The 19,137-nt window shown below is 43.8% G+C and overlaps 1 protein-coding gene across 2 annotated transcripts in view; it reads right to left on the reverse strand.

Moving 5' to 3' along the window:
* The window catches only part of myo16 (myosin XVI), a 92,381-nt gene that overhangs the window by 17,454 nt on the left and 55,790 nt on the right, over window positions 1–19,137 (reverse strand). For both annotated transcript variants that reach the window (XR_014915459.1, XM_085433738.1), the window contains exons 25-30: window positions 17,138–17,334; window positions 16,092–16,172; window positions 14,937–15,142; window positions 1,381–1,483; window positions 557–653; window positions 188–461 (exon numbers count right to left, since the gene is read on the reverse strand). Coding sequence is in view for 1 of the 2 variants with exons in the window: in XM_085433738.1 (XP_085289864.1) it covers window positions 188–461; window positions 557–653; window positions 1,381–1,483; window positions 14,937–15,142; window positions 16,092–16,172; window positions 17,138–17,334 (958 nt within the window). In the remaining variant the exon portion in view is untranslated. The remainder of the gene's footprint in view (window positions 1–187; window positions 462–556; window positions 654–1,380; window positions 1,484–14,936; window positions 15,143–16,091; window positions 16,173–17,137; window positions 17,335–19,137) is intronic.

Below are 19,137 nucleotides of genomic sequence, written 5' to 3' on the forward strand. Positions count from 1 at the left end.
ACTATAAAATGTCAGAAAATGGCTAAAGGTTACGAAGATGTGCACTGAGAAAATGAAAAAAGAAATATCCATATTTTAAATTAGTTCTAACCAGGAGAATAGCGGAACTCTATCCTTGATCAAGCAAAATATTTGCTTTCTGATCTAAATAAAAGGGCGTACGCTGTATTAGTGTCTGCTCATTTACCTCCTGATTGGCTGATCTTCCTCCTTCCCCACCGGCTCTGGTCTTTCGCCAAGGGGTGGACTACTGCCAAGGGTGTTGAGCAGGCTATTGCCATGGCAGCGCAGGCGGTCGTTTTCTCTTGCAATGTCGGAGGCATTTTGGATAACCAGCTGGTCGTAGGTTCGCAGTCCCATGTCTTCTGCCCCCTGCAGGAAGTGCTGCACACCGCACTCCTCTTTGTGTTGTAACGATAACCTGCGATTGACCCGCTGCCTGGCTAGCCAGCCGCGAACAACTGAGACATTGGGTGGAGATGAAGACACAGTCATCACAGGTGTCATGGCTCGAAAAGAAGATGGTGGTAGACGATATTGTTGTATTGAGTATTACCTTTCTGACAGGTGATGATCTTTTTATGTAGCTGGTGGCAGCGGTCGTTGAGCTGGTCTGCCTGCCAGTATCTCAGAAACACTTTACTGCTGCCCATCTACACAGACAACGAAACAAGAAATCTAATAAAACATACACATATATATCTATTTTTTTTTTCATCAGCTAAAAGGAGCACTTAGAGGACCCTGTGAAGCTGTTTTCTTTTGGAAATCTCAGAAGAGTGTGACCTGCTAGTTGAGCGATGGGAGACCGGTGATGTAGCAGTAATTTATGATAATCAGTGGGTGTGGAGTGTGGATAGGGTGTGGGTTTGCATGCTGATAATGCATTCACTTCCTGGACATAGAGAGCTTTTGAGAGGTGACAGAGGTCACGCTATACCAGGTGCAAGGAATTGTGAGGGTGACATACTTGCACAGATAGCCCCTATTCATTCCAGCACAAGCAACTTGTAGGAGTAATGTGCGTGTGTTTGTGTGAGCGTGTGTTTGTGTGTGAGTGACTGAGTGAGTGAGTAAGGCAGGGTTTTATCAAAAGTATCTGCGGGCTATTGTGGAGGAGTGTGTATGCATGTGTGACCTGTGGGGTCACACGCTCAGACACAACAGCAGTCTAGCAGACAGGAGAGAGGGGGGTTGGAGGGGTCCGTGCTGCTGTGTGCGTGCGTGTGTGTGTGTGTGTCGAATTCTGATGAGGTGGGACAGCTGGAACAAGTTGTCAGGATTCCATGGGATCTTTGAAACAGAGGGTCAGGGATTAAGTCATTTGGCAAATTTTTCATTATTGATGGAGACAGAAAAGGACACTGGACACAAACACACCTGCCATCCCTGGAGTTTTGATTGTTGCAGAACTGAGCGACATTTTTCCTCCGGAGACAGTTTCTTCTTGTCTCCCAGTGTTGGGACAACAAGGTCTTTATATCTGTAACACGACAAAGAAAAACACAAAACATCAGAGCTCCAGGGATAAACACGCTGAACCTAAAAACCCAGACAAGACATGGAGGCAGCCTATTTTGGAAACAATGGGTTCAAGGGTCATTAGGGTCATTCAGAAGACAAGCCAAACAGCATCTGTTCCTATTGGCAGTGTCCGTGGCAACCGTTGTTATGAATGGTCAGCTGGATGGAGTCAGTGGTTTGTTTATGCACTGGGTGGTGTGGAGAGAAGCAGAAAGTAAGAAAAGTGAATATAACTGTTAATGTGTAATAAGAGTAGACGTTTTTATATATTCTGAATTCTGAATACACACAGAAGAAAGAATGATTATGAATTATGGAGGAAATAAACTGACCACATAGAAAAATGTGACTGAACTGAAAACACAACATCCCTAAAGACAACCGTATGCTTTGTTGGTGTGAATATAAGTGTACAACAAATGTACTCAATAAGGTATGAAGATTTTTCTTGCTGTGATTGGTTCAGCTTAAACCTATAGTAAAGCCTTCAGCTTAATGGGAATTCAGTTTGACTTTTCCTTATTCCCTGCAGAGAAACTTAGGCTTGCAGTCTGCACTCTCATTGAGGAAAGACTGTTTTGTACAATAGGAAGTGCTTCCAGCTCTTTAACTGAAAAAAAAAATACAGAATTAAAAATTAAAGAAGCAATTTTTCCTGTGAATTAAGTATTTATCTATATATACACAGCTGATTGTTATACACTGGGGGACCGCACCGGTCCACACCCGATGCCATACCAATGTGAATGAGCTGTAAATATTCTAACTGCGCTGTTTATCTTCGACAGCTTACAGCATTACCATCTGTGACGGACAACTGGTTCACAAAGCTCATCCCAATATTTATAAAACTACGGGACAAGGTGCACGTGTCATTAACAGAATATATAACTGAAAGTATGTCATGTCATGAGGTGCATACAGTAAATACAATAGGCTTATTCTGTGCAGAAATTCTGACTTGACTAACATTACTGTGCAAAAGTCTTGAGTCATTTCTTTCCAAGGAGTCAGACTTTCCTCAAATTTTTTAACTGTTCTCGAGCAAGTACTCACGGTTGTTATCTATGTAACAGATTTTGCTCAAATACAGTATATTTAATTCAGGTGTTTTTTAAACTTTCTTACAAATTAACACCATTATGTGATTTTTCATTGTTGTATTGTTCAACAAAAACACAGTTTTTTCACGAGTATAAAATACACTATAAAATACTTCCTATGTTTTAAAGTTCTTTAGATCTCCAGGCTTTTTAGGGGTCTTTCAAAGTTTTCCTTTGACATTGACTCATTTTTACCAGATTTTTAGTCTAGCAGTTGACCATTTTCAAAGGAATATTTTGTTTGTTTGTTTTTTAAGCCCATTAACACTGGCCTATGAATCATCCAAACATAAAAAGGAATCTAACTCGAGGGGTTAACTAATTTTGTGTCAACATATAAAAGACAGCTATCTTCAGGCACTTTGTTACTACAACCTGTTGTAAAAGCACATATTTGTTCCCTTTTCTTTAGTTCAATCTGTGAAAAATGCCCCCAAAAAACATACTTTGACAAACATGAAATAGTATTTTGGCACAAACAAGGTGATTCCAGAAAAGCTATTAGCCCGTATTGAGGAAATTGAACAAGTGGAGGAAAAAAATCCTAAAAAAAAAAAAAACTATCTGCAGCAGATGAACAGTATCGTAAAATCATGAAGAAATAGGATAAAATAAATCCAGCAAAGGCCCGATACAGGACCAGACAGCTGTACGTGAGCCTTCAGTTTATCCATCTACTGTTCACTGAAGCCTCATCAGAAATAGTCTCAGCTGAAGGGTCGCTGTTAAAAAGCCAGTTCTAAGGAAGGAAAGCAGGGAGAAAAGGCTAAGGTTTGCCAAATTACACAAGAACTGGACTCGAAATCAGTGTAAAACAGATCCTATGGAGTTATGGGTTCAAGTCATTATTAGAGATGGACCGATCCGATATTTAGTATCGGTATCGGTCCGATATTGACGTAAATTACTGGATCGGATATCGGAGAGAAATAAAAAATGTAATCCGATCCGTTAAATATCAAAAAAGCACCTCACAAAACTTGCGACATGGCGTAACTGTGTGTATTTGGAGCCTCGCTACCAAACCGGCATTTCATCTCCGAGGAAGTGATCCCAGAGAGAAGTAAAGCAAGTGTGTAAGTTCATCTCTGAATGTTTGTAAAGCATTCCCACGTTAAGCTTAACAACCGATATATGGAGCGACTGCCTCTTTTTGCTGCTACTTCAATCATGAAACTGATTAATGATCAGCTGATCGGCTTTTCTGTCGCTAGTCTGTCTCCCTTGTTTGTTTTTGGCCCACTTCGCGCCAGAAAGAGGAAACCAGCGGCTGAACAACAGCAGCACGTTTAAGCTTGATAAGCTGTTGTTAGAATTTATTTAATATTACTTTCTACACCAGGAGATTTTTCTACGTAGCTGACAGCTGGTAACTGTGCAGGGGCGGAGCTAGCAAAGTTATGCAGGGGGGCCGATAGGGCATGAACAGGGAAAAGGGGGGGGCACAAAGACATACTTTTCTTTCTTATTCTCATTTAAAATGTTGAGCTTTTAATAAATAATTATCTGAATCTTACACCCAAAGTTTTAATCTTATGTAAAATATATAGAAGTCCATTACTGTATATAGTAACTATTAAGTCTAATATACCCTAGTAAGCTATAGTACTTTTTCCTTTGGGAAGGTACCATCTGTGCAGTCTGCAGTTCTGTTGAAGAAAGATGTTGAATCTATTTAATTATTCTTGAAAAATAATTTATTTCTGTGCATTTTTTCCCCCCACACTGCATCAAATTAAAGTTGATTACGTCGATTAAGCATCATGAGGTGGAGGGTGGGGGGTGGTTCCCTATTTTTTTTGCTGGGAGTTTGCAACCCTATTAGTTAGATTGCTTAATATTTCTGCTAAGTGCTCTTTAAAATACCAGAATAGGAAGAATTGAGTAGGTTTAAGTTTATTAGATTGATCAGTATTGCTGAACTATGAAATATTTTGGGTGCAGTGTATTTTTTTTTTTTTAACATACAGGTATAACAGAATAGCTTTAGTGTTGTTGTTTATTTAAACTTGAGTATGAACTTGCAATATATATAAAAAAACAGTTTTATTGATTAAAAAACACTATATCGGATTCATATCGGTATCGGCAGATATCCAAATTTATGATATCGGTATCGGACATAATAAAGTGGTATCGTGCCATCTCTAGTCATTATCAATATGTATGGAGGAGGTCAGGACAGAGGTACAATAGTGACTGTATCAACACTGCTTAAAGATATGGCTATAGGCTTTTGCACAGCACCCAAGCAGCAATAACACAGTCACTTATACAATATAAAGTATATATTGTAATATACCTTATAATATATATTTTAATATATTATATTAATATAATAATATATAACAGTGAGTCAGTAATCTAATAGTGTATGAAGTAAGGCATGACAGTCACAGAAACACAGTATAAGAATGCTAAAAAAAATCAATATTTGGCAGGAAAAAAGTGTCCATGTACACTACAATTATCATTACATCTTATAATTAAACTTTATATTTTACATAATACGTCTAATAAATATTCCAATGTACATTTTGGAATCATGTTTTATGCAAAATACTTTAAATTTTTAGGGGCCAAAGAGCTAAAGATTAATATGCTGAATTTGTCACTGGTTTCTATCTTTATTTTTTCCATAAATGCTGTAAGTAAAGCTTCCTTTACACACTATTTCAGACACTGGTTTTTGAACATTTGTTTTTATTAAAAATCTGTTATCAGTACACTAGTCTGTCTTTTCTGTTCTCAATGGGAAACATTACTAGCTGATGATGCCACTCTGCTGACGAGACATATATAACAAGCAGATGGCTGGAAACATAAACCACTTGCGCTGTCAATAGCGAGTATGCGAGTGTATATGGATATGGGATGTGTTTGATTTACAGAAGAGGGCTATGTCTGAACTCTCCCTAACCCTCTCTCTGTATGGTAATACCAGTTCTGCAGACAGCACACACTGTCCCTGTGGGCCCATAAAATACAAAGGAACTCTGTAAATCCATGACCTCTCCAACGAGGATATGAAAACCGTCGATGGTCCCTGCTTTAACAAGACCTAAGGGGGCTTCATGTGGAGTCAAAGAAGTGAAATAACCCTTTTAAAAAAGCTTAAATGGAGGGTTACACTGCGCTAACGTGGTTCACTGTGACCAGAGGGCTGTCACTGACCTCGTTGACTGAGCATCACAAAGGTGGTAATGACAGTGCATTTGTAATTTAAACTCTTACTTCCTTTCTGAAGCTGCTCCTTAGACATATTTCATGGTGGCAACATTTAGTCAATAATATCTGCCGACATTACTTTCTATGTACTACCAAGAAATTTGTATTTTTATCTATCAGTGGAAGGTAATGAAGATGTACTTGGAAAAAAATCATATTTAAAAATGACTTTTATTCTTGTGAACTGCATTTGTACCTCGCTCTGTAAATACTTATAAATCTTTCACATCCAATTTTGGATAAATGATAAGAACAACACACATCGAGGGCTGGGGTTGGAAGAAACAAGGTTCAAATGGTCCTATTTGACCTCACACATTTGCAGAAAATAAACCTGGCCACAAAACACATATGGTATCATAAAAGACAAATAAAAGCAACAGTAAAACAGATTTCATCGTAAATCACCCTGGTTACCAGGACACTAATGTAATTTGCTTCAGGCTGCCACTTTGACTTAGTCGAGTGGCCTGCGAGGCTTCAGTGTGTATTTCTGTGTAGGCATGGCTCTGTTTGTATTCATGAGACTACAGCAAAGTCAAGGATAATGAGTAATTTAATGGGCTGCCATTCTGATTAGTCTAGAGCCTGGGATTATTTCTGAAGGAGAGACACATTGCAGGGAAAAGATGGAATAAAAAAAAAGAAATGGTACGAAACTGGAATGACTGTGTGGACATGACAAAAGTAGGTAGTGATGATGAGGGAAAAATACAAACAGTGGTTCAGAAGAGAGAGTAAGTGAGGAAAGAATGAGACATCAAGTGAGAAAGAGCTCTGGAAAACAGCAGTGCAATCCACCCCCAAATCAGCAGTCCAAGCAGTGATCATAGGTTGGCACTGTGTGCGCTGGACCCAGTGGAGCTGAGAGAGATGAATGGCAAATGGCCTGGATTGACTGGTGTTTTGTGAGTGGCAACCACTTAAATCAGGTATTGCTTTGATTTACAAAAACACACACACATCAGAACACACACCATTTACTGTATGAACAACAACAACAAAAAAAAAAACTGCCACACAGGCATTCAACAGTTTTTGTCTTTTGCTTTTAATGCCAGAGACGACTCACAAAAGCTGGAATCGTAACTCTGAAAACACAAAGAGATCTACAGTAAACTATCTTAAAGCTTAAACAAATCGAAGGACAATTTAAATCCATCCCTCCTTCACATCAGTGCTAAGCCAACTGCAACTTATATTCTTAATATTCTTTGGCAAAGTTCCCAAAATCTGGAAGGGTGCACTGGTGCGCCCACTGCATAGAGGTGGTGACCCAAGTGACTCAAGTAAGTGACGCCCTGTCTTAAAATGGTCTAATTCTGAGTTTCTAATGGAAAGTGTATCTGGAAAAAACAAAACATTTTATAGTCAGAAAAGTCATGTGTTAAATACAAAGCACAACAACAGCTGCAGTATGTGTACTACAATGTTATTGTAGCATGTAGTAATGCTATTGAAGCCCTTGATAATCATTAGTAATGCATTTTTCATATCTACCAAAAGCATTTAATTCAGTAGATCACATCATTTTATTAGAAAAACAATTCTCAGTCAGTTTAGATGAACAGTCCCTTAAATGCTTTCATTGTTGTCTTTCTGACAGATCTCAGGAGACTCCAGTGGTTTTCAGTTCAAGTCCACTTGCCATCTGGACAGGTGTCCCACAAAGATCTATTCTTAAACCCCTTTAATTTACCCTCCGCCACCCAAAACTGTAATGTACATTTTTATGCAGATGATACTATTTTATATGCTGCTTGGCATTCCATTCATTGCCATTACAAATCTACATTTTGCTTTTTTTTTTTATAATTTCAGAAATGTCCTATTGTGGAGGTAAGCATCAACGACACAGCTCTCAGTTCTCACTCCTTCTTTATTCGTCTCCAACATCAACTGCTCATATCGCGCCAGAAAACACAGGAACACACTTCCTATACACTGGGTGTGAGTGGAGCCCTCTAGTGGTCCACCACACATGCCCCCCCCCGAACACCCAGCAGAACTAGTCCAGGACCCGGGGCTTAAGCAAACGGCCGGAGCGGCTGAACTGGGGGGGTGGGGAACTGACAGAGGGCAACCCAGCCCGGGAGCGAGGCTGGCACTGGCGGTCAGAAAAAGCTGAAGACGACTCGGACTCCGTTGATTTTGGGTCGCTCCTGGGGGAAAAAACAGAATCCATCAGCCCGGTGGCAGGTGGGCGGCCGCGGCGAGGGGCCTGGGCCGGGACCACCTGATCCTCTTGCATAACATGTGCAGGCTTAAGTCTGTCAACAGAGACAACTTCCTGCTGACCGCCAAAGTCCAAAACGAAATGTTTGTTGCCTGGTTTAAGAACCCTGTATGGCCCGTCATATGGTGGACGCAGCGGAGTCCTATGGGCATCGTGCCTGACGAAAACGAAACGAACAGAGTCCAATGAACTCGGAACAAAGGTGTCAGGCAGGCAGTGGTGCACAGGACCAGGAACAGGAAATGAGTTTCTTGGGGGGCGAAAAGGCAACAAAGAGGTATCGAAACATGGGGGAGGGCTCTCAGGTAAGAATTCCCCGGGGACCCGGAGAGGCTGGCCGAGGACCAGTTCAGCCGGGGAAACCCCGAGGTCTTCTTTAACCGCGCTACGCAAACCCAGCAAAACCCACGGAAGACGGTCGACCCAGTCGCCACTTGTCAAGGAAGCACGGAGCGCGGCCTTAAGTGACCGGTGAAACCGTTCGCACATCCCATTAGCTTGCGGGTGGTATGCTGTGGTGCGGTGGACCTTGACTCCCAGGCCGTCAGCCATAGCAGACCAAAGCTCGGAAACAAACTGGGGGCCCCTGTCCGAGGTAATGTCAGCAGGGGGGCCGAAACGTGAAACCCACGTTGACAAAAATGCCCTGGCCACCGTCGCCGCTGTCGTGGACGCCAGGGGTACCGCCTCCGGCCACCTGGTTGTGCGGTCCACCACAGTCAAAAGGTGCGTGAAACCCTGTGACTGCGGCAAGGGACCAACCAGGTCCACATGAACGTGATCGAAACGCCTACCCGGGACACGGAAAGGTTCGAGGGGTGCCTGTGTGTGCCGGTGGATTTTCGAGCGTTGGCATGGGATACAAACTGCCGCCCATTCTTTCACCGTCTTGCGAAGGCCCGGCCAAACAAACCTGGCGCTGACCAGCTTGACCGAGGCCCGGACGCCGGGATGAGAGAGGGCATGCACCGAGTCAAAAACACGACGACGGCACGAAAGGGGAACCACCGGGCGGGGGCGGCCGGTGGAAACGTCGCAAAGAAGGTGCGGACCGCCGTCCCACACCGGGGTGTCCTCCAGCACGAGGCCCGTTTTTGTTGACTGAAGGGCAAGGACGTCCGGGTCAGCACGTTGCTCGGCGGCCATGGCAGCGTAGTCGATGCCGACATACACCGGAGAAACCAACACACGTGAGAGACAGTCAGCGACGTGATTGGACTTACCAGCCACATGCTGAATGTCTGTGGTAAACTCAGAAATGGCCGCCAACTGGCGCTGCTGGCGTGCGCTCCATGGGTCAGAGACCTTGGACATCGGAAACGTCAAAGGTTTGTGGTCAACGTACGCAGTAAAGTTGCGACCCTCGAGGAAAAAACGAAAATGCCGTGTCGCGAGGTGCAGGGCCAGCAACTCCCTGTCAAAAACACTGTACTTGCGTTCAGCATCCCGGAGCGTACGACTGAAAAAGGCAAGCGGTTGCCAGAGACCTGAAACCCGCTGTTCCAACACTCCGCCCACTGCCACGTCCGAGGCGTCGGTGGTCAACGCGATCTCCGCCGACGGAAGCGGGTGGGCCAGCAGGGCGGCGTCAGCCAGCGCAGACTTGGCTGCGGAAAACGCACGGACGCGTTCAGGCAGCCAGTCAACCGGATCTTTGGCTGTTTTACCTTTTAAGGCAGCATAGAGCGGCTGTAGCAGGTGGGCAGCTCTAGGGAGAAAGCGGTTGTAAAAATTTATCATCCCCAAGAACTCCTGCAACGCTTTAACCGACGTGGGACGCGGGAAAGCCGAAACGGCCTGGACTCTGTCGGGCAACGGAACCACACCTTCAGCGGAAATGCGGTGCCCAAGGAAATCCAGAACAGGCAACCCAAACTGGCACTTGGAAGGGTTGATGATCAGGCCGTGCGCTTCCAAACGCTGGAAAACCTGGCGCAGATGGGACTCGTGCTGGCTCGCTGAGCAGCTGGCCACCAATATATCGTCCAGATAAACAAAAACGAACGGCAGCCCACGCAAAACGGAGTCCATCAGCCGCTGAAAGGTCTGGGCGGCACCTTTCAGGCCAAACGGCATGCGCAAAAACTCGAACAAGCCGAAGGGGGTAATGACAGCGGTTTTAGGAACGTCTTCGGGGCGCACGGGAACCTGGTGATACCCCCACACCAAGTCAATTTTAGAAAAAATCGACGTTCCGGCGAGATTGGCAGAAAAATCCTGAATGTGGGGGATGGGGTAACGGTCATTCTCCGTGGCATTATTTAAACGGCGGAAATCTCCGCATGGCCGCCACCGACCGTCCGATTTGGGCACCATGTGAAGCGGAGAGGCCCATGCACTGTTCGAACGCTGTACAATGCCAAGGCGCTCCATGGCTGCAAACTCTTCCCGAGCAACGGACAGTATCGCGGGGTCGAGGCGGCGCGCGCGCGCGAACACCGGGGGCCCGACCGTGGGAATATAATGCTCAACCCCATGCTTCGTTACCGTGCTAGAGAAATTAGGGACAGACAGCGATGGAAACTCTAAAAGCAAACGCTGAAAAGCATCCCCGGAGGTCACTACATTAGCCCGAATCAGGGGCTCGGCGGCCCGAGTAAAACAGGGTAGCGAAGAAAACGAGAGAGCATCGATTAAACGTCTGTTAGCGACATCGACAAGTAGTCCATGAGCACACAGGAAATCAGCACCCAAAATAGGTACAGAGATAGCAGCAACAACAAAGTTCCACTGGAAATCCCGGCCATGAAAACAAACAGTCACCAACCTTTCCCCAAACGTTTTGATGGGAGAGCCGTTAGCTGCAATGAGCTGCGGCCCACAGTTCGCTGCTAGTCCGTCGGCAGTGGTAGGGGGAAGGAGGCTCTTCTGGGAGCCGGAGTCCACGAGAAAACGTCTCCCGGAGCGCGAGTCCTCTATGAAGAGCAGCCTTTCTGTATTGCCAGCGGTCGCGGCTGCTACGGCGCGCTGGCGGGTCCGTTTCCCTGGGCCGTGAAAGCGCAAGGCGGCAGGCAGCGACGCGCTCTGTCGCCAAAACGCTGATGGTAGAAACAGATGCTCTTTCCGCGGTGCCGGCGTGTAGCAATCCCTGCCGTCAGCAAGGGGGCGGATGCTCCGGGGGAGGCAGGTGGAGGCGTGGAAGGTGCCGCCGGCGTGTCCGTAGCCAGGGCGTGAACGTCGAAAGTGCGGCTAGCCAGGAGAATACGATCCGCTTCTTCAGCCAGGGAGCGATAATCCTTCGCAGGCAGAAGCGGAGAGTTCGCGAGGACAGCTCTCACGGCGGCCGGTAGTTGGCGGAGGAAGAGGTGCACGAAGAGGAAACCACCGTCATCCGGCCCGAGCAACGATAGCATGTTCTCCATGAGCTCGAGCGTGGTACCGCCACCCAAGCCTGACAGGTTGAGGAGCTTTTCGGCTCGTTCGGCGTCGGAGAGGGCATAGCGCCGAAGAAGCAGCTCTTTGAGGGCGGCGTATTTCCCTTGGGCGGGTGGGTCCCGGAGGAGCGCCATCGCGCGACGGGTGGCCAGCGGGTCGAGCGAGGCCACCACATGGTGATACTTCGTGTCGTCAGCCGAGATGCCGCGAAGGGCGAACTGAGCCTCCACGTGTACGAACCATGACGGGGGGTCATGGAGCCAAAAGTCCAGCAGTTTCAGCGCCACAGCTAACGTAGCTGCAACAGGAGGCGGAGGTCCGGCGGCCGCTGATGCATCCATAGCGGAGTGTGCGTTATCTACGGCCCGTTGCATGCTCGAGTCAGGGGTCACCAATGTGGAGGTAAGCATCAACGACACAGCTCTCAGTTCTCACTCCTTCTTTATTCGTCTCCAACATCAACTGCTCATATTGCGCCACAAAACACAGGAACACACTTCCTATACACTGGGTGTGAGTGGAGCCCTCTAGTGGTCCACCACACTATCATACATGAACTTGATTTAAATTCTGATAAAACTAGGAACTCTGTGGAACACCTATCAAAAAATTAAGGATAAATATTTTATTTACACACAACAAGATCGACAGAACCCTAAGAGCCTTCATCTGAAAGTTAATGGGGATGTGGCGAACAACACTAGAGGCCAACTTTAAGCCAAATGAACAACCATCAAGTGCAGGATTTACCAAGGAGATGCTCTGTCCCCACTGCTGTTCTGCTACAAGACTGGCTATGGATACTGACTACAGAATTGAGGAATCATTTGGCGCCTCCTCTACATGGAGTAGAGTAAACGAAACATTGATTCACTGATCCAAACCACTAGAATCTACAGTAATGACGTTGCAATGTCATTTGAACTGGAGAAGTGTAGTCAGATGGTGAATAAAAAGGGAAGGTAGTCAGAACCGAGGGAACTGCAATACCAGAAGGCAACATTGCAGACAGTGAGGAAAGTTACAAGTATCTGGGAATCCCACAGGCAAATGGGAATCATGAAGATGTTGTTAGGAAAGCTGCAAATACCAAATAACTGCAGAAATTAAGCTAAATGGGAAGAACAAGATCTGGAGAATCAACACCTATGTACTGCCAGTTGTCAGATACCCTGTTGAGATCAGGTGGCCAAGGGAGAAGATAGAAGCCACTAACATCAAGACAAGGAAGCCTTACCATGCGTGGAGGGTTTCATTCCAAGGCCAGCACCCTGAGACTGTCCACTAAGCGTGGTAGAGGACTAGTGAGTGTCAAATCCACTATCCAGAAAAAAACAGCAAAGATCCATGAGTACATCAGGAAGATGGCCACAAAAGATAGTGTGCTTAGTGAATACCTCAGGTAGCAGAAACCCGATAAAGAAGAGGAGCAAGAAGAGTTACCATAATGGAAGGACAGGGCCCTGCACAGCATGAACCACTTGCTGATAGAAATGGCTGATATCAAGAAATCTCGCCAATGGCTGGACAAAACTGGACTGAAAGATAGCAGAAAGGCACTAATCATGGCAGCAGAGGAGCAAGCTCCAAGCCCAAGATCCATGGAGGCTGGGGTCTACCATACCAGGCAAGACCCCACCCGGATGCAGGCTGTTATGCAGGTACAGGCTGTTATATGCTGGGCTGTGCCTGAGACAATCCAGAGAGAGATAGCGCAACAGGAAACAATAAAACCAATGTTGTTTGAAATTCCCAAGGTCAAAATACAAGATCATTGTAAAATTCTGAAGCCTCATGTTTCTGTGTATCATACAAAACCAACAAACCTATTTCCTGATTTCATTAAAACACTTTGAGGGAATATATTTATCTAAGTGTTCCTATCACTATTTGAAAACTGTGATGGATTCATGTGTACAGTAAAATCTACAAACGTCAATCATGTGGACAATATGTGATGTCTGACTCACTGCTTTCATTTTTCTTGTTTCAAAATCCATTTAGCGGTTAAGTGTTTTTTCTAGTCCACAAGAAAACCACTAAACCCACCAACCAAACTGAGCTGAATGTAGTGAAAGTGCAAAAGTGCATGTTTGTTTTTTCTTTCTAACTGCTCAGTGTGCGGTGTGCAGATAATTGAAGAACTTGCAACATGTGTAACAAAAAACTGGCATAGCTGAATTTGTTAAGTAATGTGTTAAGATTACAGCATTACAGAGAAATTGAATGTGATTACAGTAGTGAGTTACTTTGAATAGAAAACCAAACATTAAGAGGCACAGCCATTCCTTTTCTTTAACTTCTCATAATTATGTTTTGACAACTTCAAGAATGTTGCTTCAAACTCATTAGCAGTGAAAATACTGAACAGGTTTTTGATTCATCCACTCTTTCAATTGAGGTTAAGGAAGTGAGGAGCTGGTTTGCACAAGTTTGTATGTATGAATATGTGTAGATGTGTGTGTGTAGGTGGTGGGTAGGAGGATTGTGTGTGTGTCCGGGGGGGGGTGATGTTTACAGCAAAGTAGTGGAAACTTTTGAGGGGGGTCATGTGACCAGCTTTGTCGTCTCTCATTATCTGCCAAGAATGTTCATGTTAATCCCTTTATCCTCAAAAAGAGAGAGAGAGAAGCTAAGAGAACAGAGGATGAGAGAGAGAGAGAGGGAAAGGGGGTGGGGAGGTGGTTGGACTTAGAGGTAAATCCTCTCAGTATTTTACTGGTTCTCAGAATCAGAAGACAGGAAAAACTGAGACAATTAACTGAAGCTGAGGAAGTGAGACATAGAAATGGAGGAGAAACGGAATGTCAAAATCACATTGTTTTCTCTGTTTCTCAAAAAAAGAACAATGAGTAACACATGAAGGCAAAGCGTTTTTTTAAAAAAGGGGTAGTAGCAGATAGTAAGGGAAGTCAGGTGATGTGGAGTAACTGTCAAAAATAACCGTCAAGTGCAGGACAAAATGACCTTACGTACAATTGGTTAATGCCTGTGTGTCACGCTGACATGGGAAATGTCTGTGGTACTCATTAGCAGCAATGGTCTCCCATTATACCTAAAAAAAGACATTCTGGGTCACGCTGCACTCGTAACAATAAGAGTCGCAGTGACTTTTCAATTCAAATATGTCGGTCTGCCTGTGAACTCGCAGTACTGTAGGGTATATGCCCATGCATTCATTAGCAGTCATTTGCTCTGAATCTTTAAGTCTACTTTCACCTGCTGGATGTGTAACAGATAAAGGGAAGTTTCGCAGTGACCTGCTGGGAATGGTTCGGTATAACTGAGATGAGTCAGAGAGACAAAGAAGCAGTGCAATATGTCAAATTTAAGACCTTTCCCTAAAAGTAGCATCTGAGAGCTAAGAAAGATGTGGTCATAAAGTGGATCAGCATACGGAGACAAAACAGTAAATTAAGAGGAGAAGTTTCGATAGTTACAGCACTCTTATCCGCTGCTATAACACTGACCTGCTGAGGAAGCCTGGAAAGGACAGGCGCACGGGGTAACCATAACGGATCATGCGCACCATCTCAAGCACCCCGATGTACTGCAGCTGGGTAGACACATGGAAGCTGTCAAAATTGTCTGGCTGACAACTAGAGTTGGGTCGCACACACTCCACGAAGTGGGGAGTGCAGGCCTGCAGTTTGCTAACCAACTCTGACAGTGTGTTCTGGAAGAGAAAGAAAACACAGAGGAGATGCATTCAATTGCACATTTTTAGCGAGTCGATCACAATAGCCTCGTGGCTGTTTTTACATGTAAAGTAATTTAGAGAGGAAGGAAGGATTGTCTGACTTCATTTGATGTTTGACGTGTGTGCTGTACAAACTGGAGCAAAATTACAATGTGTTTGTGACAAAGTGGTGTGATTTTGGGGTGTGTTTTTGCCTCTGGAGAAAACAAAAGCACAAAGAGCTCTTTGCTCTGTCTACGGGTGTGTGAGGGAGAACGCGAGAAAGAGCTTTTCTTCAATCCCTGAATTCAAAGATGCTCCATTCAAGGTCACATAGACCCATAAACACTTACATCTGTGTTTTTGCCATTCGTCAAACTAACGTCAGTCTATGCACTGCATACCCTTAGGTTTCAGTGCTCAATACCTCACCCCTCATCTTTGGATGCCACTAGCAGCATTCACATAACTGTCTTCCCTCCAAACATGCGTATGCACACACTCAAATACGTGCCCACAGAACACAGTGGTTTTTGTTCATTGTTCATTCATTCATGTGGAGGGCTTCATGTTTGGCTTGGTACAGCATCATTCTTCAGCCCACTCTCTCCTTCCCTGCCATTCCCAGAGGGACTCGTTGACCACAAGTCCACAAGTCCGATTGTGCAATACACTGGTTTCATTCAAACCAAAGGTACTGCTTCTCTCAACCACATTTTAGGCTTCTTGCGTCACCACCAAGAAGCCGCTCTCCCCTGCTCTCCTCTAACTGAAAATTTGTGCTTCTTTATATAGTTGTGAAATCACAGCACCCAATTCTAAACTTAGTTTTGCATTGTTGCAAATGCACAGTAATTCACAAGATTGACATAAATTCCTTTGCTTATTCCTGTAAAATTTCATTCGCTTGCAACTGGAAGAATTATGTAACGGGACGAGATCATACCCTTAGCTGGACTGCCACTGTGGTGGGTCCACAACGCTCTAGTCGCTGGAGGAAGGAGCTGGAGCCCTTTTTCTTCAAGATCTGGAAGCAGGAAGCGATAATACAGGAACTTATTAGACAGATGAACCTCTTGAAGGGGCCATTGATGAATACGGAACATTATCATCACATATCATCAAATTTGTGCAGCCTTAATAAAACCATGTTGATATCTTTGATAATTGGTGTGGTTCTTGCAATCAGATTAAATATGTAGCATATTTAGAATTCAGACACAGTTATGATTTGTCATATGTAAGAAGAGGTTCAGTGCTTCACTGTTATATTTACAGGCTTATACACCGAGCAGCAAAACAATATTGCCTAGTGTTACCGTATAAGGCTGCTGGGACAGATCAGTGAGGTTAAAGGGGCCTTGTATAAGCCTTTGCTCTAGATGGCTAATGAGCCACAGAAACAGCAGACAGGGCCTCCTGAAGGTTATACAACCAGCAATCACATATGTGCACCACTACACTGTACTTTCAAAACATTGAAACAAATAAAATAAAGAGGGAAAAACAGCTGAACGAAGAGACTTGGGACACTATCGTTTTCAGGTGTGCTTTTTCGTGTTTTGAGAAAAATGTATAAGCACACTAATGCCCCCAGTTCATGTGCACGTGCATACATTCTTGCGGAGCTTTTATCTCTTGCAGGGCTGCACAAACAAATCTAATTCCCAGATGTTTATATATAGCAGTGTGGTGGGAAGAAGCCTAAATTAGCCTTTTCTTTTTTTGTTCCTGAAAAATACCACCCCAGTTTTTCCATCGATTGATTTTAGTGGTCACTTTACAGCAGAGCTTTCTGGGTAAACATGTCACCAAGTCCTATTTTCTAATATGCAGTTGAAATGGGAGTGGCCATGTAATATTTTAGTTTACTTAAATCTAGTGGTCACGCACTAAAAATACTATAAAGGTGAATTGATGTCAGTGTATTGGCTCAAGTGTAGGGTGTAGCCACAGTAGTGGACTCATCCTACTGTGTGCAAGGTACCGTACCTTAGTAAGATCATGGTACCTCCGGGGCTGTTGGGGGATTGAGCTGGCACTGACAAGGGAGACTGATGGTATCCTGTGGAGCAACAAGGCAGCTTTAGGCCCCCTCAGCCCTATGCAGCTCCGGGCTGCTGGCACCAAGGAACCAGTCTGAGTCAGCTTGGACTGGAAGAGCTGCTGCAGCAACACACTCTCACTGGCTACCGGGCACAAAGCACATACATGCAGAGAGGGAGGAAAACATAAGGGTAAGAGAAGCAATAGCATTGGTTGAAAAAGTGGGTGGAAGCGAATATGGAGAGGTGAGAAAGAAAGAAAGATAGAAAAATGAACAAGGACAGAGAGAAATATCAGTGGAGGAGTGTAAGCAGGGAGGACGCATAAAATCAATCTGCATGTAAACAACAATCAGTTAGGCAACAAGAGGGGGTGGACCATGTCACTCTATAACACGTGGAGCGGTTCGCAACAACAATGAGCTCATTCAGAAAGCCAAACAACATGTGTGTGAACGTGGGTGTGTGGCTCTAATCTGAAAGGCTGAGAAAGACACAGAAAAAAAGGAAAGAGAGAGCGAAGGAGAGGTGGTAAAGGATGGTGGCAGTTAAGCAAATAAAAAACAAGACTTCTTTCAGGACTTAAATACTAAAAGCTCCGAGCTAATTGCCTTTTTATTCATGGCAATCACTTCGATCATCTGAATAATCCATGTAGCTTTGTCTCGATCAATAATCTATTTTGAAAGAAAAATCTGGAAACAGTTTTTTGTTCTTAACTAAAGGTTTTTTTCACTCATTTTAAAGAAAAATATAAATCAGAGCAGTTGGTGACACAAAACAGACACCAGGATTGCTTTTTTTTTTGTTTCATTTTTGGTATAAAATGAAAGACAATGACACAATTACTAACCAATGACGATGATTATATTCAAATGTATCATTTTTTATAAACAGCTCAAACGCTATATTAAAAAAAATATGCAGGGGTGTTTAGTTTTATCACATTTATGGACACATCATCAAGGGTTGGGTAGATTAACAGGAGCTGTCTAGATAGACTTCATTCACTTGGCAGTTTGCACTTAAATTCATTCTTTTCTTTCTGAAAGTAAACCATAACTCTAGTGCTGCTGTAAAGTATAAAGATTGTTAACCACTTTGACTTTTATACTTTGAAAAACTAATTAAAATAACTTTTTTAAATGTTAACAGCGTAACTAGCCATTTATAGCCTATTACATTTCATGAGTAACCTTTTTCAACACTGCTGTGCTCCTGTTTTCCAAACCGTGGTATAGTGCATGTAAAATTACAAGAACAAGAGCTGTTGCCCCCACTAAGAGGGGCTAAACCCTTAAGTGAGTGCTTCTGTGAAGAGCAAACAAAGGTTAAGTGAATAGCTAGCCAGAAACATGAAACAGTATACTGCAAAATGTCTGAGCATCCTGCAGAATTATAAACAAGGGAAGATAATAATAAAGAGTCTTTGTGTGCAAACACTCGCATGGACACAGACCCTAAATTAGCTTAATCAACCTACCATCTTTGTAATGAAATCTCATAAGACATATCTGCGAAATGGAACGGTTCGAACATTAAACATGTATCCAAATTATGTAACTTTTTTTTAAATACCCAATTCAATTTTAAGAACAAAATTATATGTAAAAAGTCATAATTTCCACCTTTAAAATGCTGTTACAAACATTATCTTATTCTTTCAGTTGGTGTTTTGTTTGAAAAATGGAGATAAGCTACATGGATTCAGAATACTGAACTACACTACGAACATTTTGGGCACACTGTTTTGGTTTTGAGTCAAAGAGCAATAAGAACAACAAACATAAAGAGCTCTCTACAGCAACAGTGAGAAAAACAAGGAATAAATCTTGCATTTTTTTCAGGTAAACTGATTATAAAAACATTCAGGGCATTATTTTTAGATCATCTTCACCCTATATCCACAGCCTACAATTTCATGTAATAATGCACATAGCAGACACT

Source organism: Copadichromis virginalis, linkage group LG16, assembly GCF_057382275.1.
Source record: "Copadichromis virginalis isolate Kocher_CV1m ecotype Utaka linkage group LG16, C_Virginalis_male_GT1.1, whole genome shotgun sequence".
NCBI classification, from domain to species: Eukaryota; Metazoa; Chordata; class Actinopteri; order Cichliformes; family Cichlidae; genus Copadichromis; species Copadichromis virginalis.